At 46.9% G+C, this 25,253-nt stretch overlaps 1 protein-coding gene across 1 annotated transcript in view; it reads left to right on the forward strand.

Annotated features, from left to right (window-relative positions):
- The window catches only part of LOC115478999 (collagen alpha-1(VII) chain-like), a 309,662-nt gene that overhangs the window by 44,268 nt on the left and 240,141 nt on the right, over positions 1–25,253 (forward strand). Inside the window, exons 19-29 of the mRNA XM_030216704.1 lie at positions 2,802–2,921; positions 6,562–6,708; positions 6,942–7,145; positions 7,612–7,751; positions 11,294–11,417; positions 13,043–13,186; positions 15,966–16,156; positions 17,388–17,471; positions 19,374–19,391; positions 20,866–20,892; positions 22,348–22,422. Coding sequence (XP_030072564.1) covers positions 2,802–2,921; positions 6,562–6,708; positions 6,942–7,145; positions 7,612–7,751; positions 11,294–11,417; positions 13,043–13,186; positions 15,966–16,156; positions 17,388–17,471; positions 19,374–19,391; positions 20,866–20,892; positions 22,348–22,422 — 1,274 coding nt within the window. The remainder of the gene's footprint in view (positions 1–2,801; positions 2,922–6,561; positions 6,709–6,941; positions 7,146–7,611; positions 7,752–11,293; positions 11,418–13,042; positions 13,187–15,965; positions 16,157–17,387; positions 17,472–19,373; positions 19,392–20,865; positions 20,893–22,347; positions 22,423–25,253) is intronic.

Consider the following 25,253-nt stretch of genomic DNA (forward strand, 5'->3'; position numbering starts at 1 on the left):
ACCCATTTAGTGGCTAAATATTGCTGCTAAACATATAAGTTCTGATTCTTCCTTCACCCTTTTCCAATGCAGGCCACTTACTACATGGTTAAAATCTGGCAATAATATGAATTAAAAAGTCATATTTTATGCAAAAATATACAGGTGAATAAGCTATTGATTCACTACTGTCAGCAAATGCATAACTCAATTTGAATATTAACCCATAATGTCAACCAAACTTGACCTGAACATTTATATAAATTTATGTTGCTAAATTTAAGTCTGCTATTTGCAAAGTTAAAATCTTAAGTTAGATGCCTAGAAATCAGTGCTATGCTCCTAACGTTTTTTTTTCCCATTACGTTGCTTCCCACTATTCCAGAACTTGTGGTATAGTTGTGTCCATCAACCAGCAGGTAGGGATAGAGAACTGAAAACTGAGCTGAGTCATATCTCTCTTGGCATCCAGTCCAGCTCCTCAGTATTTTCTCTCTCCAGCAGGTGGATGGACACACTTTTCAGCCTCTGGTTCTGAGTGATTTGCTCCTGGTTGTGTTGGTCAGCTGGTCCCCAGCTGAGCTTTGCAGGTGGCCTGAGTGTGTGGAGTCATATCTGGAGGTCTTCAGATCCCTGTCTCTGGGGCCCCGTAAATTTACTTGCCTCCCTTCACCTCTCCCCTGTTTCCTGCTGGAGCTCTCCTTTTTCAGCACAACAACCTTAAAAAAAAAAAAGGAGTAGAAAAGAGGTTTACTGGAAAGCGTGGGACAGAATATCAGTCCTGATCCTTTCTCATCTGGGGTAAAACTTGTGGAGACTATGAGCATGGGTGAAGCAGCCGGCAGTGGTAAGTCTGAATAAAGTTTGTCTCAGAACCACTTGGAGGGTTGCAAGTTCTACTTAGTGCAGGGGAGGATCCTGACTGACTGCTTGGGACCACATGGTGCTGCTCTTGTGGCCAGTGGCGTACCAAGGGGGGGGGGCGGTGGGGGCGGTCCGCCCCGGGTGCACGCCGCTGCGGGGTGCCACGGCGTGCGCCTGTGGGCTCCGAGTTCGCTACGCTAACTTCGCTGGTTCGCTGCAGCTCCCTCCCTCTGCCCCGGAGCAGCTTACTTCCTGTTCCGGGGCAGAGGGAGATGCAGCGAACCAGCGGTTAGCGTAGTGAACTTGGAGCTGACAGGCACGCGCCGCGGCACCCCCCCTCAGCGGCGTGCACCTGGGGGGGTCATTTTGCCGGGGGGGGGGGGGAGGTGTCATTTCACAGGGGGGGGGGGGAGCGCATTGGCGATCTGCCCCGGGTGTCATCGAGGGTAGGAATGCCACTGCTTGTGGCAGTAGGGATGAATTGCAACTTCTGCAGAGGCAGTTAAGCGGTGTTCCCACTGTGGGACATATAGGCCATTGTTGGGGTGTTGCAGTGCATAGAAGCTGGGAATCCTGTGGGACGTGGAGGAAGCGATCAGCAGTAGCATGTCTTTAGCCCAGCATTTGAAAATGCTGGGGACTTTGGGCTCTACAGCAGGGCCGGTGTGCAGTGTGATTCAAGAAAGCGTGGGAACAACGCTATTTTGTTGGGGTCGACTGCCAGCGAGGAACAGTCTCTTTCTGATCATGCTTGGAGCACAGCGGTCATTTTACAACCTCAGGGTCCTACAGAGCACTCAATGTATTAGGTTCTTTGTTTCTCTGTAGTTTATATTGTGGCCTATTGACTCCCAGGGTCAGTCGGAGTTCATGCAAGGTGCTTCAGTTTCTCGCCCTACTGCCTCTCCGACTCCTAAGAGATCTCATTTAGACCTCCAGGAGAGGGCAGATGAGGTAAACTCTTCTTCTCCCTCCTTATCGGTTGTGGCCACAGTCTATCCAGAGGAGCCATTATTTAAGAAGCCATTAGAGGAGGGAGAGCTCCCTTCTAAGTAGGGGGTTGACCTGAAAGTACTGAAGTTGTTTCATAAAGAGGAGCTCAGTACTCCTATTTCTGAGGCACTGACGGTGCTTTCCATTGAGGAGCCTTCTGCTTTGGTGTGAAGCGTTCCATCTTCGTCAATCACGTGGGGTTTAGAGGTCCTTATAAGACCTTCCCGATGCATCCTGGCATTCAAGACCTAATTACAGCAGAATGGGTCTCACCGGACACAGGACTGAGAGTGGGAAGAGCCATGGCTTTCCTCTACCCATTGGTTCCGGAGGAGAAAGAGAAATTTCAGGGTGGACTCTCTTGAAAGGGCGATGACTAAGAAGACCACTTTGCTTGTCCAGGTTTTTGCCCTATGTCCAGCAAAAATATTCACCCTGTACAGTTTATTTCCATGTAGCCATAATGACTCCTCAAGCTGTGCTGTAAGTAAGCAGCAACACCTCTCTTCATACAACGAGGATGGCTATGTAAAATTTCAGATGGACACAACTTCATAATTCAATGTATCCATTCTGTCATTTGACAGGGAGATTTGAGGTCCACTCTTGACAGAGCCCATATGCCCTGCCCATCTTCAAATCCTTGCTCAAAGTCCACCTCTTCAATGTTGCCTTTGGCACCTAACCACTATACCTCTATTCAAGAAATCTAGACTGCCCCAACTTGTCATTTCGTCCTTTAGATTGTAAGCTCCTTTGAGCAGGGACTGTCCTTTTTTGTTAAACTGTACAGCACTGCATAACCCTAGTAGCGCTCTAGAAATGTCAAGTAGTAGTAGTAGTAGTAGTAGTAGTAACTTCTAACACATACCACAGATATCAAAGCTCTCATTCCAAGACTGTTTTAATAGCATTTAATCCTCATGAGGCATGCCACCTCTGTAACATTTTTCCTTTTTCTCCAGTGGATTTGCCTAAAGTGGATACATTTGAAGTTCAGGAGACAACAGAAGACAGCGCCACCCTGAACTGGACCAGTGTTCCTGGGGCATCTGCCTATGTACTCATGTGGCGTCAGGCATCGGGTAAGACTCCGCAGGCGAGAAACATGGTTGAGGAATTAGAACATAGGATTGGAGGGAAGAGCAGGCCAGTCAGAAGCAGTGAGAGTTTGTGGGTTCTAGTTTAGACTTTGCCAGGGCTTCGATGTCTTCCCTTGAGCAAGTCATGATTTTCAGAAGGAAAACTGCATTCCATGTAACGCTTACAAGTACGCACATAGAAAGATCAGGGAGTGTGAAGAAAAGGTCGCATAACAGATTCTTCTTACAAGTCTTTTGAATGCAACTTGGGTCAATTGTCTGCTCTGGGGCAAATTTAAAGTTCATTCCCCCCAATATTTAGCCAGAGTGGAGGAGTAGCCTAGTGGTTAGTGCAGCAGCAGGCTTTGATCCTGGCAACCTGGGTTCACTTCCCACTGCAGCTTCTTGTGACCTTGGGCAGGTCACTTAACCCTCTATTGCCCCAGGTACAAAATACTTAGATTGTGAACCCTCTAGGGACAGAGAAAGTACCGTATATAACATGTACAGTGCTGTGCACATCTAGAAGCACTATAGAAATAATAATTATTACTAGTGCTTTGACTGCCTGCTGTTGGCGTTCATCCCAGATATTCAATGCCGAATTGTGAACAGCATTGAATATCTGGGTATTTCAACACCGACTAGCGCATGATCGATTAAGTAGATAGTTAGACTTAACTGGCCATGGCTTAGCAGGCAAAGATAGACCTGCTTTTTATGCGGCCATATTTAACCCTGGCCAGTTAAATTCCGAATATTGGGATTTAACTGATCGCGCCCTCAGAACACTGCCAACATCGGCATTTTCTTTGGTGCTAACCGGGTTTTTTCTGCGACAATAACCGGTTAAATGTTGCTGAAAATGACCAGTTATCAGCCGAGATGCAAGTTAACTGGTTGGTGGTGGTTTCTGCCTGGTTAACTTGTGCTGAATCAAATTGGGCCTATAGTTTTTGGGAGAATTCATTTGCAGAAATTGCAAATGGGATATTTTGGATGTTGAAACATACGACTACCTAAAGTTCCGGAAAAAACTAAAAATGACCCTGTTCCAAAAGGCATACCCTACCAACTGGGTGCAGCACGGCGCCAACCCCCCCCCCCCCCCCCCCGGCGCACCCCCTCCCCCCTCCGGAGCGCATCCTCCCCTCCCCCCCAGAGCGCATTCTTACTTCAATTAGGAAGCGAGGGGCGGGCAAAAAGGCCGTTCCGCCCCCGATTGCACATCGCTGGGAGCTGCGTCGGCTCCGCTGTTTCCTTGCTCTCTCTGCCCCGGAACAGGAAGTAACCTGTTCCGGGGCAGAGGGAGCAGGGAACCAGCGGAGCCGACACCCCCCCAGCGGCGTGCACCCGGGGCGGACCGCCCCACCGCCCCCCCTTCCTACGCCACTGCTACCAACCCAACATAAGAACCCGAGAACCTGCTACACAACAACATCAAGAACTTAACGGACTTACCCCAATCTCCCCCCTCCTACCGAATGTTTCCCAATATAGCTAACGTACATGAACCTTATTCTACCATAATCACACCTTGCACTTGTGCACACTGTGTATTTGTTCAGACCGGAACCGGCGAACGTCGCTACGGTAATATGTAAGCCACATTGAGCCTGCAAATAGGTGGGAAAATGTGGGCTACAAATGTAATAAATAAATACATAAATAAATAAATAAATAAAAATTAATAAATAAAACAATGGAGGCCATGCTTCTGAAAGTATATACAGATATAGAAGTCATATATATATATATATATATATATATATATATATATATATATATATAAAAGGATATACAGTTTAGAAATGTCAAGTAGTAGTAATAGTAGTTATAGTTTATTTATAATTTGTTATACCGCCCGGTTATAAAACAAGATCACAGCGGTGTACAATCAGTTAAAAATAAAACAAGCAACAAAAAAGAACTACAATATGTGAAGCTCAAACACAAGACCATCCACACACACTAAAAATAAATTAAACATACACACTCTAATCAGTGCCCTAAGGGGGAACTTCAAAAGCAATGATAAAATAATGCGCTTTCAAAAGACGCTTAAAATGAGACATTGATTTTTCAGTTTGCAAGACCACAAGACTGGGGCCACAACACAAAACACCCCCTTCCTTGTAACCATCACACCTGGTACCACTAAACATAAAACATCCGATGAACGCAGATTCTTCGAAGGAACATGTAGAGGGGCATAATTGAACGGGGCCGGCCATCTCTAAGGGCGGCCATCTCCGAGGATGGCGCTGCGAAGGGGCGGGGCCAACTGTATTTTCAAAACGAGATGATGGCCGCCCTTCTCTTTCGAAAATGAGCTGGATGGTCTTAATAAGTCTGCACATATTGGTAGAGCCTGGTCATGACACACACTCTATGGGTCACCCTAGGCTGGAGGCTGTTTCAGCTTCAGAAATGTACTGAAACTGAACCATTAGGTCCCAGTTCCCTAAGCACATGTTTATACTGTGACTTTATAATGCTATTGTTACCTGTTTTATTTTATAGTCTCAACAGTGATGCATGAATGTGTCCCATTGCTGTATTGATTTAATTACCCAGTTGTTCTCAGTGGTTCCCCATTTTTTTCTGATTCGGACTATAAAAAGGCCCAATGTAAAAATATTGGGCCTGATATTCAAATTGCGGGAGGGAGCCCGGCTACCTCTCGCGGTCGGCTCAGTTTTCACTCCCAGGCTGTTTCCGGTGACTGGCTTTGAATACGCGGATGCTTTTTGGCTGGTTTACATTTAACTGGCCAAGCCGATACTCAGTACTGGCCAGTTAAGTTTAAACCAGCCAAGGATATTGCTGCTATTTCAGTGGCCTAATTTGGCCACCATACACAGGGGCCCTTTTAGAAAGGCGCGAGAGGGCTAACGCACAGGTAGCACACGCCCAATCGACACTTCTGCAGGGGTAGCATGTGCACCCGGCGGTAATTCTGAGTTTGGTGCTTGCCGAATCCCTTGCCCGTTTATTGAATTACCCCAGTAGTGTGCTTTTTTTTTTTTTTAATAACAGTGCACTCTCTTGCACGTAGTGAGCACTGCTCACTATCATCAGCAAACAACATTTTGTCTCAAATTTATTTATTGATTAGGATTTATTTACCATCTTTGCAAAGGAATTCACTCAAGGCGGTGTACAGTAAGAATAAATCAAATATCAGCAAATGACAGCCCGCCCTGAATACTATGGGATTTAGGCACCCGGCTTTATAGAATTGCAGCCAGATGCACGCGCAAATCCTAATTGGTGCCCAATTAACATCAATAATTGGTTGCTGGCATCCAGTTATTGAAGGTTAAGGGCTCATTAGCCAGTTAAGTTGCGTGCACGTTTTGGAAGCATATATAGAATCTGGGGATAATGGATATCACAAGGTCTGTTTCCCATATGGGTTAAAAGGGATATCATATAATCATAGGAAAACAAGGATGAATGAAACCTCAGCAATTCTAGTCCATCCCCTAACCAGTGTACCTACATTATCCCCGGTGGCTATTTTATTTAGGCTACTTAACTTATGCTTACAAGCTCCCAATCTTTCTCAGGGACCTGCATTAGATAATCAAGTGACAGCCACAAACATGGTAACAATGGCTATTCTCTCTCTTATGTTCAGGTTCAGATTTCTCAACGGAGCAGCTATCCGCAACTTACAGGTCCTACAGAATCACTAACTTAGCTCACGGGAGGATGTATGCGTTTTCAATCAAGCCACTCTTTGGAGAGATGGAGGGACAGGCCACAAGTCTCACGGCATACATATGTAAGGGAGATATTGTGGGGGAAAGTCCGTATCATGAATGTCCTGTCTGTACTGAGTACTTAGAGGCCACCACTGTTCTCAATATCGTGGTTTAGTCACAGAATGAACTGAAGAAGGAGAATCTGAGGCACGAGAGATAGTGACTGGTGCCTCCACTTTATTGTAATACCCATATAAATTATTTGGAAGACTCTATCATCACTTGACTGGGTTGTTTCATTTTATTTCTCTAGTGAGATCCAGCAGGAAGGTTACTGCTCCCAGAATTACCACCTCCACTTCCAAATCCACAACCACTCCTCACGCACCGTCTTCTACTGTATGGAAGACCCTCAGTGTACCAGTTACAACCAGGCTGATAACCACCTCCCCTACCATCACCACCTCAACCACTGCCTCTTTCTCTCTCGTCTCTAGAGCAACCAGTGCGGGGCCAGGTCAGTATTGATACTGCGGGGCTACTTTCTCACTGGCATTTTTAGATATTTTTCTCTCCTTACACCTCCCATGCTGGATGGCAGACATCTTCAAGCTCAACTTCATAATGTTTCACTACCGTTTTGAAATTTCTGTTATAAGACTTTGTATTTCGAATTACTATGTAAGCCGCTTTGAGCCTGCATTGTGTGGGAAAGCGCGGGGTACAAATGTAATAAATAATAATAATAATAATCTTTTAGTGGAGACGTAGACCTGTATGGAACAACTGCTATCTGGCTGAAACAAATCGGTGTAAAGCTATTCCGAAGACTGCTGCATTCTGATCGGCTAAGGGAATATTGTACCGTAATTTTGTGAACCTGACGCATTTAGCAGCTTGAATTTTTGTGCTGATTATAGCAGAATAATCTAATGTCCTGATCAACTTTTATTTGGAGCAATCTGTCATTTTTCTTATTCTAGTGTGCGGGAGGTTGAACGCTGACATTGTGTTTCTGGTGGATGAGTCCTCAAGCATCGGGCAAAGCAACTTTAACAAAATCAAAGACTTCTTCTATAGAATTGTGTCCTACTTCCCCAAAATTGGACCTGAAGGGACACAGGTAAGTCTCCACTGGTCATTTGTCACGTTCTACTGTATTCTTTACACCCCAAATTTCCTGTGGAAAAATAGACGTAATACACAAGGGAATGGGCACGGAGGAAGGCTAGGCGAACCTCAGGAACAATGAAGTTGAACGTTTATTGCTATGATGTGTGTAAAACACTACAAAAATAACATAAAATCAGTGCTCAAAATTCAATATATATAAAACAGTACACAATAAAATAATATCAATACTCAAAAACTCAACAGAGCACGGACTTTATGTTCATTGTGTACTGTTGAGTTTTTGAGTTCAAATTGATGGTCCAGGCCTTAATCTTGAGTCAACTAGACTACTGTAACATTCTGTCAGCAGGATGATCACAAACAATTTTGAAGAAGGTGCAAATGCCGTGTTTAAAAAAAAATTAATAGCGGAATTAGAAAAGATTCAAAAAAGAGGGGACGGAAGTGCTCCCGTATGAGGAAAGGCTAAAGGGGTTAGGGCTCTTTAGGTTGGAAAAGAGACGGCTGAGGGGGGATATGATTGAGGTCTACAAAATCCTGAGTGCAGTGGAACGGGTGGAGGTGAATTGTTTTTTCTGTCATTCAGAAAGTACAAAGAGTTGAAGACAGTCAATGAAAATTGCATAGAAATACTTTTAAAACAAATAGGAGGAAATATTTTTTTCACTCAAAGAATAGTTAAGCTCTGGAGGATGTGGTTACAGCGGTTAGTGTATCTAGATTTAAAAAGGTTTGGACAAGTTCCTGGAGGAAAAGTCCATAGCCTGCTATTGAGATGGACATGGGGGAAGCCACTGTTTGCACTGGGATTGGTAGCATGGAATAGTGCTACGAACTGGGTTTCTGCCAGGTACTTGTGACCTGGATTGGCCACTGCTGGAAGCAGGATATTGGGCTGAATGAACCATTGGTCTGACCCAGTATGGCTGTTCTTATGTTCTTATTCCTCTGGTTTACTCTGCTAAGAAATTCAACAGGGTTACCCCTCTGTTAAGTAAAGCACATTGGTTGCCTATCTAAGCGAGGGTTTATGTCAAAGTCTGCTCTGTCATATTTAAAATACTATATGGATTTGCTTCTGAGGATATGCTATCCCTGCTCACTACTCCCCATCGGGTTACTAATATGCAACTGCAGAATATTTTGCTTCTTCATCTTCCATCTCCCAGATTGGTGAGGTATAAAAGAATTTTTCAGTCCTCTCTCTCTTTTGTTGGGACTAAATTCTGGAATGATCTTTCCAGTGGCGTTCCTTGGTCGGCTGCCACCCGGGGCAGATCACCGCTGCGCACCTCCCCCCCCCCCACGTCGGGTGCAGCATCATCCGTCCCCCCTCCAAGTGCAGCATGACACGCCCCTGTGGTGCAGCACGACCCCCCCCCCCCCGGGTGCAGTGTCCCCTGTCCTGGTGCATCACCGTTCCCCCCTCCCCCGGTGCATTCTTCTTACCTGCTGGGGTGCTGGGAGCAGCTGCATGGCTGTCAGCTCTGCTGTTTTCCTGCTCTCTCTGCCCCGGAACAGGAAGTAACAGCAGAGGGAGCAGGGAACCAGCAGAGCCGACAGTTGTGCGGCTGCTCCATGCACCCCTCCTGCAGCGTGCACCCGGGGCGGGCTGCCCCCACTGCCCCGCCTTCAGTACGACACTGGATCTATCTGTTATTCTTAGACTACCTGATGGTCTTTTACATTTTAGAAAGGTATTAAAGACCTGCTTATTCGAGAAATTTTTGCATTGTTAATATGGATCTCTATTTTTGATAATATTGAATGTTATCTTACGTAAATAGGATAGTTTTCTATATAATTAAGGTATACCTTGTAATGTTTTACATATTCTGCTTTATGTTTTGCATTGTTATGTAGAATTTTTAATTGTTAAGGATTTATTTTATTGTATCATCTCCAGAAATGCCCGTTTTACTTTTTATGTAAACTGTATAAAACTGATATGGTTATTGCAGTACAGAAGTATAGTTTAGAGTAGATTAGATTAAGGTGACCAAACAGGTAGAAAAGGCAATGGCAAAAGTTAGAAGGGTGCATAGGGAGAGGAGTGGCCAGTAGGAAAAAGGAGGAAGTTGCCCCTGTATAAGACTCTGGTGAGATCTGATCTCTGTATATAATAATTTGTCCATCTGCGTCCCTGGATGGCTGGCTGTCTAGGTTCGTAACTGTATGCAAATGAGCTTGTCAGCTCGCCTCCAGCATTCCCTTCCCTCTCGGTGTGCTGCCCTCGCGGTAAGACGAAATGACATCAGAGGAGGGCGGGACACTCAGAGGGAAGGCAAGGGAAGGCTGGAAGCAACGCAAGAAGAGCCTGCTGCCGCTGCAACCTCAGGTATGGAGGGGAGGGGAGAATCGCTGGACATGGATGAGATGAGATGGGAGGTCAGAGGAGGGGAGGGGAGGGGAGAATCGCTGGACATGGAGGGGAGGGGAGAATTGCTGGACATGGAGGGGAGGGCAGGGGAGAGAGACGAGAACACGCTTTGACGATAGCCTTCCTAGGGCCCGTTTCATTTGTTCCAAAACGGGTGTTTTTGCTTCTGGAGACAACATCTTCCAAAAGATATAAACAGGATGGAGTCGGTCCAGAAGATGGCTACTAAAATGGTCGGTGGTCTTTGTCATAAAGTGTATGGGGACAGACTTAAAGATCTCAATATGTATACTCTTGATACAGACATTTAAATACCTAAGCGGCATAAATGCACAGGAGGCGAGTCTCCTTCAATTGAAAGGAAGCTTTGGAAAGAAGAGGCTTAGGAGGAAGGTGAAAGTAAAATGAGGAAATATTTCTTCACAGAAAGGTGAATTCATGGAATGGCCTCCCTGTGGAAATGGTGGAGATGAAAACAGTATCTGAATTCAAGAGAGCTTGGGACAAGTACATAGAGTATCTAAGGAAGTGATAGGGAGAGTAGATGGCATGGATGGGCAGACTGGATAGGCCATATGGTCTTTATCTGCCTACATTTTTTTCTCTGTTTTCTATGTATCACTGTTGCATGTTTTTGATACATTGGGGTTGATATTCAGACCAAGGGCCGTAGCTGGGCTGCCTCCCGCGGTCGAAGCTGATATTCAATGCCAGGCCGTTTCCGATGATTGTCATTGAGTATCCGGTTTATCGTTGGCCGGTTTCAACTTCAACTGGCCAAGACAATATTCAGCGTTGGCCGGTTAAGTTGAAACCAGCCAAAGATATGCCTGCTATTTCTGCAGCCTAATTTGGCCAACAAACGTAGCCGGCAATGCGCTGAATATCGGCAGATAGCCGGTTATATTGTGTGATATAACTGTCTAACCGCTAATCGCTAACCGGCAATATTCAGCGGGAGATAGCCAGCTATCTCCCACTGAATATCGCCAGATAGCTGACGAAATGCCATTTAACCGGCCAGGATCTGCTTCTGGCTGGTTAAAGGTTTTTAAATGTCAGCTTGATAGTGTTCATTCTTTATCACTGGAGCATGTTTTCTGTCCAATGTCCCTGTGTCTTCCTGACAGATCTTTACTTTCTTCTATCAGATTGCTGTAGCGCAGTACAGTGAGGAGCCTAGGACAGAATTTCTCTTGAACCAGTACCAGGACAGGAACAGCGTGCTGAAAGCCATCAAGGGACTTCGGTATGCTGGAGGCAACACGAAAACAGGTACGGTATGTGGGTATAAACATCCACAGTGTTGTATAAAGCTGTCATGTTCTATTGCAGAAGGACAAACAGCTTTCTTAGCTCTGACGGAATTTGCAAATATATAGCTTTGGGCTGGCCTGCCAATTTCCAACTTTTATGCTACTGAGGAAGAAGCACCACAAGTAAATCTAATTGTAAACATCTGTATGCATCTGTTTAGTGTTATTATTTTGCAGTTTTATATTATTATCTAAAGGGTTTAGATAGCCTAGACTCTCTGATTATAACTCTTTTTATTACAATTTCCTGGATAATGTTTGATTTCTGACTATAATTTTTTTCCTTTGTAACTTCCTGCTGTAATCCACGTAGAACCAGTGGTGTAGCCACAGGTGGGCCTGGGTGGGCCAGGGCCCACCCACTTAGGGCTCAGGCCCACTCAACAGTAGCACACGTTTAGTGGTAGCTGGTGGGGATCCCAAGCTCTGCCAGCTGAGGACTTCCCCCTGATGGTAACTAAAATGCTACTCTCCATGATACCGGCATCTGCACATGCTCAGTTTTCAGCGCATGCCTGCTGCAGACTCCCAAGATGGAAAGAAGTGTTTTCTCGCCAACTGAGATATTTTTTTTTTTGGGGGGGGGGAAAGTTTAGAACACTTAGTGCCCACCCACCTCTTGCCTAGGCCCACCCAAAATCTGTTGTCTGGCTTCACCCCTGTGTAGAACCGGAAGGCTAACAGCGGAATATAAGATACTAGCCGTTGAGCCCGTAAAAACGGGCTGGTATTGGGGTTTTCCTTCCTTCCTTCCTTCATCCCCCCTCCCCCCCCCTGAGGTCGCCATCGCTACCGTTCCCCCCCCCCCCCGGAGTCGCCGCCGCCATCCCTCCACCCGGCCCGGGCCCTCTCTCTCTCTCCGCTACTAAACTTACACATCCATTCGCCGGAACGCAGCACGCACATCAGCTGAGCTGCCGTCGGCCCTTCCTTCTCTGCCTGTGTCCCGCCCTCCTGTGATGTAACGTCAGCGAGGGCGGGACACAGGCAGGGAAGGAAGGCCGACGGCAGCTCAGCTGATGTGCGTGCTGCGTTCCGGCGAATGGATGTGTAAGTTTAGTAGCGGAGAGAGGGCCCGGTGTGGGTGTGTGTGTGTGGGGGGGGGGGGGGGGTAACGGTAGCGGAGACCTCGGGTGGGCGGGTGGGGGGGAGCGGTATCAACCTCGGCGGCGCAGTTTCCCTCTCTGTCCCGCCCTCGTCATCACGTATTGACGCGGGGGCGGGACAGAGAGGGAAGTCTCTACTGCGCATTTGCGAGTGAGTCGGTCACTCGCCGTTTATATGTTTGATGTTTAATGCTGGGCAGACTTATACGGTCTGTCCCAGAACCGGTGGTGGGAGGTGGGGCTGGTGGTTGGGAGGCGGGGATAGTGCTGGGCGGACTTATACGGTCTGTGCCCTGAAAATGACAGATACAAATCAAGGTAAGGTATACATAAAAAGTAGCACATATGAGTTTATCTTGTTGGGCAGACTGGATGGACCGTACAGGTCTTTTTCTGCCGTCATCTACTATGTTACTATGTATGTAATGTAATGCTCACTGGTATAACCAGCTGCCTGGGGGTGTTTTCGTTTGAGTAGGTCGGGCCATAGCTCATGTGCTGAAAGAGATCTTTCAAGCATCCAAAGGCATGAGAGCAGCCTCACCGCACATTCTGGTGCTGCTGACCGATGGCCGATCGCAGGATGACGTGGTGCAGCCGGCCAGAGTGACCCATCTATTAGGTAAGTGTCGGCAGCATTACTAAGCTTGCTTTCGACGAGTTGTTACCTGCATACTGCTGGTTGTTTTTCTTAGAAAGTGCTGTGGATTGCTCACGAATTAATTCATTATGCTGGTTCCTATAAATCGGTCCTCATAATCCTCAGCCAGAGCTGGTTTTCAGGCAGAGCCGCCGAGAGACTCAGCCAGGCCTTAATTGCAACCCCCGATCACCACCGCCCCCCAGATCATCGCCGCTCCCGCCCCTCCCCCCACGATCGCTACTACCGCAACTGAGGTACCTTGGGACTGGTGGGGATCCCGAGGACCCCTGCCTGCCCTGCCCCTGCGGCTGCTTTTTTCTCTCGTCGCGCATGCTTGGTTTCAAAACCGAGCATGCGCCTCAGGGGGAAAAGCAGCCATTCGGCACGGCGGTAGAAGCGAGCGAAGAGCAGCGCTGAAGGAGGACCTGGTGCTGGAGTTCTCTCTGTCCTGATCAGGGCCCGTCAGGAGCAGGAGAGAGAGAGAGACCCCGGCACCGGGCCCCCCTTGGAGGCTTTGCCCGGGGAATTTTGCCCCCCCCCCCTCAGAGGCCCTGTTTTCAGGTTATTCATGCTTGTTAGAGAGATCTGCATATACCTGGGCTTTTTATCCTGAAAGTTGGGCTGGGTTAAGAGTCTAAGACGCTGAGGTTGAGAAATAGTTCCTGAGCACCAGACCAGGGATCAAGCCTCTTGCAGTTTAAACAAAAATGTCTTTTTACATCGCATTCCTTGGCTCTTATTATTATATTTGGGCCACAGGTACATAGGGGTTGTTTTATTAAGCTGCAGTAAAATCTGGGCTTATTGCAGGTCAATGTGGGAATTTCCTGCCCCCTAAGCCCAGATCGATCATGGTATTTTTTTAGAGCTTTTTCCTGTGTTTTAATTGCAGGTTGTGTGCCAATGCCTTTCTGACTAAATATGCAACTATCTTTAAATTAGTCCCTTTGGGGTTCTTTTATAAAGCGGCAGTAAGCCCAACGCAGGCTTACCGCTTGCTAAAAGGGAAGTAACGCCGGGCTACCACAGAAGCACGGCTGAAGTTCCCACCCCCTGCACGCGTCACATCTGGTGCTACAAAAATATTTGTATTCTTGTAGCGCCGGTGTGTACCTGGTGGTAATCATTGCCCGGTTACCGTAGTGAGGTAGTGAGTTCCACTAGTGCAATACAAGGAGGCTGAATTGGGAGTGAGAGGCTCTTTCTAATCGTATTCTAGATGTAGCAGATCCAATTAGATGATCTCAGGCAGCAGGTCAGTGGTAGGGATCTAGGGTACTAGAATATGTAGAATTAGGAATTTTATTTTGATTCTGAATGCGACAGGAAGCCAGGGATGGTCGGTCAGAAAAGGGGTTACATAACTGAAATTTTGTGCTCTTCAGAGAAGCTTATTCGTGATGGTCTAGATCATTTGAAGACTTTTCGTAGATGTGTTGGTGGTGTTGGTGGAAGTGGTCTTCTTGGTTAAAGTGGCAGCTCTGTATATAATACTTAACCATCTCTCTGACCTCGTGTGCAACTTTCTTTAAATTAGTCACCTTACTTTCTAACTCTTCTTACTTTCATACCTATCTATGTGTTACATCCTTGCTTTACCCGTCAATATCAATTAAAATGTTCTATTACGTATTGTGTTGACATTGTAAGTAGTAAACTATACCATACTTTGTATTCTTATTTGAATATTTTTACTGCTGTAATTGCCTATTGCTCATGCTTGACCTATTCTTACTGTACACCGCCTTGAGTGAATTCCTTCAAAAAGGCAGTAAATAAATCCTGATACATAATAATCTCTATATATAAAAGGCACCACCAACGTTCTAAATGAAGCCTCCAGCCGGAAGTGTGAAGGGGGAGAGATATCCGGTTTCCCCATGAGTGTCTGCCCCGCCCTCGCTCTCTCTGTAACACAAACAGTGAAGGAAAACACAGCAAAGCACGAAATCAAATCGCTCTCTCTGTAACAGTGAAGGACTCAGAGAGGGGAGGGGAGAGAGGGCAGAAGCCCTCACTATCCCTGTAACACAAACACACACAGTGAAGGAAAACACAGCAAAGCAGGAACTCAAATCGCTCTCTCTGTAACAGTGAAGGACTCAGAGGGGGGAGAGGAGAGAGGGCAGAAGCCCTCACTATCTCTGTAACACAAACACAGCAGCACAGCAGGAAACTTAACACTGAAGGACTCGACTCCCAGGGCGGAGGGGACAGAGAGCACAGGGGAAGGGAGAGAGGGCAGAGGGCAGGGACACACACACTCCCACATGCACACAGAAGAAAACCTTGATAGCCCCTGAGGGGGGAGGGGAGAGAGGGCAGAAGCCCTCACTATCTCTGTAACACAAACACAGCAGCACAGCAGGAAACTTAACACTGAAGGACTCGACTCCCAGGGCGGAGGGGACAGAGAGCACAGGGGAAGGGAGAGAGGGCAGAGGGCAGGGACACACACACTCCCACATGCACACAGAAGAAAACCTTGCTAGCCCCCATTTCATTTGCATCAGAAACGGGGCTTTTTTTACTAGTAATAATAATAATAAATAACAATTGAGTTCTGATTTCTCTACAAACCACAGGACTACAAACCTGTACATGAAAAGGAAAATTTCATTTCTGGTTCAGCATGTCCTGCTTTATGTCTTGGAACCATCAAAAAACCTTAAGTATAGAGAGGGTTGACAACAGTTAAAAAGCATATCTTGGACCATGGAACTGGGGCTTGGGTTTAATCTGCTGATCCCCTCTGCAGGAATCCGCCTCATTGCGGTGGGAGTGTCTGGAGCAGATATGGAAGAGCTGAAGAGCCTAGTGCTGCACCGAAATCTGCAAAACATCTTCTTTGCCAGGACTTTCGAGGATTTCCCCCTGATCCTGCGGGAGTTTATAGAAAACATTTGCTCGGTGGCTGAAGTGGTAGGAGTGAAAGTGAAGGAAGTTGACGTGAGTAAAGTTCGCACTAGCATTTCTCTTCCGCATCATTTTTGAACAGGTTTATTGACTGTTTATGTCACTCCTTTCCCCCTTTGTCTTGGTGAGATCTGCTTTACAATCTGTGAAATTTTAATTTTCGGGCGCGCATATCGGACGCATGCCAAGTGGCATTTCATGCAGGTAGGTTGTATGCTAGTGAATTTCAGTGCGCAGGAAGGTGTGTGCAAATTCCAATTTCTGCCAATTAACTGCAATAATTGATAACATCAATTTGCTTGCACATTAATGGCTTGTTAGCTAATTAATTTGTGTGCACATCTTCAATCCGCACGCAAATTTTGATGCACATTTATCAGCACCATATAAATAAGTCGGGGGTTACTGTTTTAAAAATATATGTTTTTACTGATCATAAACCAAGATGAAATCCCACCAGTTTGATCAGTGGCGTAGCAAGGGCGGGGCGGTGGGGGGTGGTCCGCCCCGGGTGTCAACGGGTGTGGGGGGGTGCTCCGTCCACCCCCCCCGGCGTGGCACGGCACCCCCCCTGGCGTGGACCCCCCCCGGCACAGCGCCTCTCACCCCCCCCCCCATCCGACAGTCCCCACCTGCCTATCAGCTGAGCTCCGTGCACCTGGCACCTTGAATCTGCAGCGCTGCTGACTGTAAAAGAAGAAAATTGTCTCGTCGTTGGCCCTTCCCTCACTGTGTCCCGCCCTCGAGGAATTAGGAAGTTACATCAGAGGGCGGGACACAGTGTGAGGGAAGGGCCAACGACGAGACAATTTTCTTCTTTTACAGTCAGCAGCGCTGCAGATTCGAGGTGCCGGGTGCACGGAGCTCAGCTGATAGGCAGGTGGGGACTGTTGGGGGGGGAGTGAGAGGTGCTGCGCCGGGGAGGAGGGCGCCGTGTTGCACTGCACCCGGGGGGGGGGAGGGTGCGCGCAGCGGTGATCCGCCCTGGGTGTCAGCCAACCACGGAACGCCACTGAGTTTGATTATGTTCAGATTACCTTTATCACTGACCATATGGTAGTGAGCAGGTGACTTTATCCCCTACTGCCTCAGCTTATCTCTAGATGCTTCCATGCAATCTAGGACCCTAAAGATGTGGTGTGAGACTCTCTGCTTGTTTGCACATTTCTGAAGCATTGAATTTCAGTGCGCACTGAGATCCTCTTTGAGGGAAAGATGATATATAAACTGGATGATCATTAATAAATCAGTGACTTTGTTGAAGTTTTCCAGACAAGACGTAGAGTCTTCTCTTCGGGATCCATCGTTCCCTGAGCCAGAAGGTCCCTGTGTTTCCAAATGTCAGCAGGTAAGGTTGGAAAAAAAAAACCAGGGTTATTTATTCTTTATTTATCAATTGTATTGATTTTGTAAGGGGGTGTACCTTATCTTGGGGCTGTCCATCTGGTAACTCTTACCTCCAAGGCCCTCCAAACAGTAGTTTTTATGTTGGTCCGCTCCCTCTCTTCTCCCAGCTCATATATACTCTTCTCCTAACCCTTGTTCACTTGTTCAGAACCCTTATTTTATCCTCCTCACTTTAATATTCCCTTATCTCTTATTTGTCCTGTTTGTCTGTCCTAATTAGATTGTAAGCTCTGTTGAGCAGGGACTGTCTCTTCATGTTCAAGTGTACAGCGCTGCGTACGTCTAGTAGCGCTATAGAAATGATAAGCAGTAGTAGTAGTCTTGGGATTCCGGAATCTTGCTACTCCTTGGGATTCTGCACAGAATCTTGCTACTATAGGATTCCGGAATCTTGCTACTCTTTAGGATTCTGCACAGAATCTTGCAACTCTTTGTCCTTATCCCTTATTTGTCCTGTTTGTCTGTCCTAATTAGATTGTAAGCTCTGTCGAGCAGGGACTGTCTCTTCATGTTCAAGTGTACAGCGCTGCGTACGTCTAGTAGCGCTTTAGAAATGATAAGTAGTAGTAGTTCTCCAAGGGAGCAGGTTCTCTCTGGGGGAAAGGGGTTTCCTATCAAGGCCCAGGCATATAGTTCCTCTTCACTAGAAACCAGGGGCGTAGCCAGACCGTGACTGGAGGGGGGCCAGAGCCCAAGGTGGGAGGGGGCATATTTTGGCCCACCTTCCTGCTGCAGCCCTTACACCACCACCTCTGCCTCCCCCCACCCCCCCCCTCCGCTGTCACCGCTGCTCCCCCCCTCCCCACCGCCGCTGGAAGGTACCGCCTCTGCCTCCCAGCCACCGCTCTCCCTGCCACCACTAGAAGGTACCTTGGCTGGTGGGGATTCCTGACCCCCGTCAGCTAAAGCGTTTGTCCCACGCTGGTCTTACATTGCTGGTGCCCTGTCCTGCTTTCAGCGCCGTGCACGCTCGTTTTAATGAAACTGAGCAAGCGTGCACGGCGCTGAAAAACAGGACAGGGCGCCAGCAATGTAAGACCAGCGTGGGACAGACGCCTTAGCTGGTGGGGGTTGGGGACCCCCATCAGCCAAACCAGGGGCCCCAAAGCCAGTTTGAGGGGGCCCAGGCCCCCGTGGCCCCCATTGCTTCGCCACTGCCAGAAACACTCAAAGACTGAAAATTTGTGCAAAACTTGTACTGTGAGGGAGTCTTTCTGTCCTGAGGTTGTACAGCATTAGGTAAAACCTTTTCATCTGTGTCTGTGATCCCCTTCACTATTTGTTAATTCTTCTGAGTTAGTGGCATCTTAAGTGCTTGGTAATCATATTCCCTTCTACTGAGTATTAATAGGCCTCATCCCTCCTCACAGACTCTCTCCACATGAGAACCTCTTCCCCCACAATCTCTTCTCCTGTAGTTAAGCTGCTGATTGGTGCTCCCCTCTCCTTTCATTAGATTGTAGCTAGAGCTCTCCAGTTCATTCCCCTCTTCTGGAGCCAGGGTAACCTCTTTATTTTTCACATGCTCTTCACAAGGGCGATAACGTAAAACTCAAGGGAGGCTTCATACTGGACATAGGTCCTCTAATCCAATAAATATGGGCACACGATTTTACATTTACCCCCTACTTCTATAAAAGTTGTCCAAAATTGCACCCAATTTGCCTAAGCATTTTAATTAAATAAGGAGATAATTAACACCAATAATTGGCTTTTTAGCAAGCAGTTATTGGCACTAATTAGTTTTAATTGGAATATACATGTGTAAATTTAGGCACGGAGGTTTTGGAAGTGCGTGCATTTCTCCTGTCTTTAAGCCATATTCATCTCTTTTATTTTATAGGGTCAGAAAGGAGAAAAGGTAAATATAACTGAGCATGGAGACACGTCGTTTATTTTTCTTTTGGTCTTTAGGTAGAAAAAATTGTGTTTGCATTAGTTAAGGAGTGACACACGAATGATGTCTTGTGCACCTTATTGTTGGCGAAAAAACAAGTAGACCAGATGAGAAGGTCAAACCAAGGGCCCTGTTTACTAAGCCGCGCTATAAGCGCTAACGTTTTTAGCATGCGCTAATGCTAGAGACACCCATGGGAATGGAAGTGTAGGTAAAAAAATGGGGCATGCTGTTTTACACCATGTGCACAAAACTTTGCTCCTTATAAAGCAAAAAGTTTGACTGTATAACAAATATCATAGCTAGTTATTTTCTCTTAGTTAGGTCTCTTATCATTTTTGTAAATGTTTATTTCAGTACGGTTGTTTTTATTGCATTGTAAAATGTTCAGAGCTACTTGGTTAGACATGGTATAACATAACTTAAGAACTTAATATAAGCGTTGCCTTACTGGGACAGACTGAAAAGGTCCATCAAGCCCAGTATCCTGTTTCCAACAGTGGCCAATCCAGGTCACAAATACCTAGCAAGATCCCCGAACAGATTTTATGCTGCTTATCCTAGAAACAAGCAGTGGGTTTTTCCCAAGTCTGTCTTAATAATAGCTTACTGACTTTTCTTTTAGGAAATTATCGAAACCTTTTTTTAAACTCTGTTAATCTAAATGCCTTTACCATATTCTCTGGCAACAAATTCTAGAGTTTAATTACACGTTGAAAACTTGCCATTTTATGTTATGTTATAGTATAGTACATTGCCCTGCAAGTGGCAAAAGTAGGATTTAAAGAAAAAAAATGATTTCCTTACATAAATTATAAAAGGATTTTTCCCAGTGGTGATCTGTTGTTTCCTGCCTGACTCACTGTAAAGTGCTGGACAGAAATGCTGAAATAGTGCCCATTTCTCTCCTGACCCAACCTCTGCAGAACTGATTCATACCTATTTATTTATTTATTGCATTTGTATCCCACATTTCCCACCTATTTGCGGGCTCAGTGTGGCTTACAATATATTGTGAATGATGGAAATACAATTTGTTGCATTACGATTATGGGTTACACTGTGAAGAGTTGTGGGAAAACAAAGTCAAAGTCAAAATATCATATGAGGAATAGAACCATGGAATGTAACAATGGAGAGTTGATAGGGCGATAAAACAATAGCAATAGAACATTAGGGTATAACAATTTTATCTGTGGGTAGAGTTATAAGTGTGGTGAAAATCCGGGGGAAGAAAACTCAGAAGGGAGTGTTTTGATGCATTTCTATTAGTGTGTATGGACTTCATGTGTTTTGATTCTAGCAATAAATTTTCTCAAAGAGATGAGTCTTCAATAGTTTGCGGAAGTCGATTAGTTCGTAGATCGTTTTCAGGTTGCGTGGTAGTGTATTCCAGAATTGCGTGCTATGAGCTTCTTGTTCTCTCTTCCTCTTGCAGGGTGACAGGGGTCCACCAGGTGACGCGGTGAGTTAATATAAGACCTTTCTAAAGTCATATTTGAGCCGTCACCGTCAGCTTGATGAAGTGGTGCTGCATGTGTCACCTTGATCCTGAGAAATTCTGAAATTGGCATGGGCATGTGGAAATTGCCCCAGAAATCTAGGGATCACTCAATGTTGCAAAATTCCCTAGCCGGGTGAATATCTGGAGATACTTTTAACTCTCTCCGTGCAAAGGCAGTGCCAGTGGCGTTCCTAGGGGGGCTGACATCCGGGGCGGATCGCCAATGCGCCCCACCCCCTGGATGCAGCGCAACCCCCCCCCCCCGGCGAAAGGACACACCCCGAGAAAGAACCCCCCCGGGTGCACGCCGCTGGGGGGGGGGGGTGCCGCGCGCGCGCGCCTCTCCTTCGTTCGTTCCATGCTCCCTCTCTGCCCCGGAACAGGAAGTAACCTGTTCCGGGGCAGAGGGAGCATGGAACGAACGGAGGACAGGCGCGCACGGCACCCCCCCCCAACGGCGTGCACCCGGGGCGGACCGCACCCACCGCCCCCCCCCCCCTAGGAACGCCACTGGGCAGTGCACAGGATTAGAGCATTGTGTAATTCTTTTGGTATTGACTCCTGAGGCAAGCCTTGCGGCCTAAACAAGGCTCGTGTTGAGCCATTGATTCCAGTGAATAAAGATCTGCACCACACCATTGTTTTTATATTCAATCATCACAAATGGGGAAAGGATGCTGAGGGATAATTCTGCACATTGTATATTTAGAATGACCAGAGAGCTCCATCTCCAGAGTGAAAGGAGAATCCAGCCCAGGTTTTGCTGTTTTTGCATTCAGGGAGATTTAGTTCTGAGTTCCTTATGAGAAAAGGGACTGCAATCAGCCTGACCTCTTGACATATATGATCTTGCTGTGTGGCCTGCTTGGAGAGCAGGGAATTTTCTGGTACAGTGCACTTTACAAGCAAAGACCGAATGGTACAAGGAAATTGTCACTGCCTTGCGGAGTCCTCCAACTCTAGGGGACCAGTTCAAATCTAGCTCAGGTCAGCAGGGCATATGTGAGATGAGCAGAAACATTCACATCATAGCTCCTGTCAGATCCCTATAAGTCTGTAACTTCCGTTGTACCATTCCTCACTGACTTGTGGCACAGACCCAAGGAAGGGGGAGTATGTGAAGTAGTCAGAGCTGGTAGAGGCTGGCCGCTTTCGCCATAGGAGATCTTCAGAGTTTTGCCCCTTGCTGTCTTTTCCATGTGCTAGCCAGCTGGCCTGTTAACCTGCTTTGTCACAGCTCCAATTTCACATTTTCCTTTGAGCTGCCCTGGGCCTGGCTCCACACACTTCCATCTTGCTTCACCTGCTAAGTATGACTCTTAGGTCAGATTGTTCCTCACAGTGGGCTGGCCATAGCACAACTGAACTGTGCTCCTGTACAGTGACATTAATGCAATCTCATCCTGTTTCTTGCAGGGCTTCACAGGTTTGCAGACAGGTGTAGGCTTTGACCCCTTCAGTTTCACTTCAAAAGGAGAGAAAGGAGAAAGGGTGAGTATGGGAACAGGAGATGAAAATGCTTCATCAACTTTTGAGGACAATTAGGACTGCTATTCTCAACGCAACTTACTACTCCCTAGACATGCAATTAAGGGGTTTGCATGATCTTGGAGGTGTTCAGGCATCCACTGCATCCACAGAGCTGGCACCTGGGTGTTTCATTATTCCAGAATCATTCATAAAAGGGTCTGTACATTCCAAAACTCTGTGATGTCATCAAAGCAGGCCGTGAGAACTCTGATGTCATGGCTTTTATCTCTTGTTAAGCTTAGGATTCTTATGGTAGCTGTTAACACTTTGGTTTGTCTGTATAAAAGTTCCCAAGCTTATTTCCGGTTTGATATACTGTCTAATCAGTAGGCTGTCGGGGTGGTTCACAATGCACTAATTCAGAAAGCAGGATTGAGAAAGGAGCTACAATATCAGACAGGAAAGAGATAAAGTGCATGCAGACTAGAGGCAATGGACCTTTTTCACAAATATTCTCTCCAAAAGACAAACAATTGTCCACTTAAAATGGATTTCTCTACGTATCAACATTATTTTAGTCTCTACATTGATAGGACTAATACAGATAGATAAAATGTTATGGTACAAAGTTGTGACACTATATTTTGGAGTCGTGGAGGGGCATAATCGAACATGGGCGGCCATCTCTAAGGGTGCCCATCTCTAAGGGTGAACTAGGGAAGGGGCGGAACCAACTGTATTATCAAAAAAGATGGGCGCCTATCTTTCGTTTTGATAATACGGTCCGGGCTGCCCAAATCCTAACATTTAGGTCGACATTAGCGATGGGCAAACTCGGTTTTCGCCGATAATGGAAACCAAGAGTTGCCATCTCAAAAACGCCCAAATCCAAGGCATTTGGTCGTGGGAGGGGCCAGCATTCGTAGTGCACTGGCCCCCTTCACATGCCAGGACACCAACCGGGCACCCTAGGGGGCACTGCAGTGGACTTCATTAATTGCTCCAAGGTACATAGCTCCCTTCCCTTGGGTGCTGAGCCCCCCAAATCTCCCCCAAAACCCACTCTCCACAACTGTACCCACCTTATGGGTGAAGGGGGGCACCTACATGTGGGCACAGTGGGTTTCGGGTGGGTTTTGGAGGGCTCACATTTACCACCACAAGTGTAACAGGTAGGGGGGGGGGGTGGGCCTGGGTCTGCCTACCTGAAGTGCACTGCACCCACTAAAACTGCTCCAGGGACCTGCATACTGCTGTGATGGAGCTGGGTATGACATTTGAGGCTGGCATAGAGGCTGGCAAAAAAATGTTTTTAATTTTTTTTGGGGTGGGAGGGGGTTGGTGACCACTGGGGGAGTACGGGGAGGTCATCCTCGATTCCCTCCGGTGGTCATCTGGTCAGTTTGGACACCTTTTTGAGGCTTGGTCCTGAAAATAAATGGACCAAGTAAAACTGGCCAAATGCTCATCAGGGCCGCCCTTCTTTTTTCCATTATCGGCCGAGAGCGCCCATGTGTTAACCACGCCCCAGTTCCACCTTCGCTACGCCTTCTCTATGCCTCCGACACGCCCCCTTAAACTGTGGCCACTTCTGCGATGGACTGCAGTTGAGGGAGGCCAAAATCGGCTTTCGATTATGGTGATTTGGCCGCCCTTAGGAGAAGGATGCCCATCTCCCGATTTGTGTTGGAAGATGAGCGCCCTTCTCCTTCAAAAATAAGCTGGCTATTCACATGAAGGGCAGTCCTATAATGGGATGGCTATATTTATACAACACTTACACTGGACAGAGGTGCCAAAACTGGCCAGTATTTACGTAAGCACACTAGATGCTATTCCAGGGGCGGGGAACCTTAGTCCTTGAGGGCCACAATCCAGTTGGGTTTTCAGGATTTCCCCATTGAATATGCATGAGATCTCTTTGCATGCACTGCCTCCATTGTATGCTGGTAGATTGGAGGAGTGGCCTAGTGATTAGTGCAGTGGACTTTGGTCCTGAGGAACTGACTTTGATTCCCACTGCAACTCCTTGTGGGCAAGTCACTTAACCCTCTATTGCCCCAGGTACAAACAAGTACCTGTATATAATATGTAAACCACTTTGAATGTGGTTGCAAAAAAAAACACAGAAAGGAGGTATATCAAGTCCCATTTCTTTTCCCTTATGCATATTGCAGCCCTCGAGGAAAGAAGTTGCCCACCCTTGCGCTATTCTATAAAGTCACGCCTAAGTGCTATAGTGTGTAACTGCAAGGGGATATATGTGTGTGTAGGGAGGGGGCTATGGGTGTGTGTCCATCTTATGTGTATAACTTATCTCTCTATATAAAATGCACCTCCAACGTTCTAATGAGGCCGGAAGGAAACTGAAACTGGGAGGAAGCAAGGGAGAAAAGCAGCCTGAATGTGGGAGGGAGGGAGGGAGGGAGGGAGCCAGCCAGCCTGAACGTGGGAGTGGGAGGGAGGGACCCTGAACGTGGGTGGGAGGGGGGCCATGACCCTGAAAGGCGGAGGGAGGGCCACGACCCTGAAGCTGGGAGGGGGGAGGGGAAGGAAGGGGGGAGGGAAGACAGGGGGAGGGGGAAGGAGAGCGGGAGACAGAGGGTGGGGCCCTGCGGCGCACACTCATTCTTTCTCACACACACACACACACACTCTCATTCTCACACACACACTCTCACACAGACAGTCTCACTCTGTCACACACACTCGCACATTCACTCTGTCTCTCTCTCATACAGTCACTCTCACACACACTCTCTCAAACACACACACTCCGAGGAAAACCTTGCTAGCGCTCGTTTCATTTGTCTCAGAAACGGGCCTTTTTTACTAGTAGAATATAAGTTGGA

This window comes from Microcaecilia unicolor, chromosome 10, assembly GCF_901765095.1.
Source record: "Microcaecilia unicolor chromosome 10, aMicUni1.1, whole genome shotgun sequence".
NCBI lineage: Eukaryota > Metazoa > Chordata > Amphibia > Gymnophiona > Siphonopidae > Microcaecilia > Microcaecilia unicolor.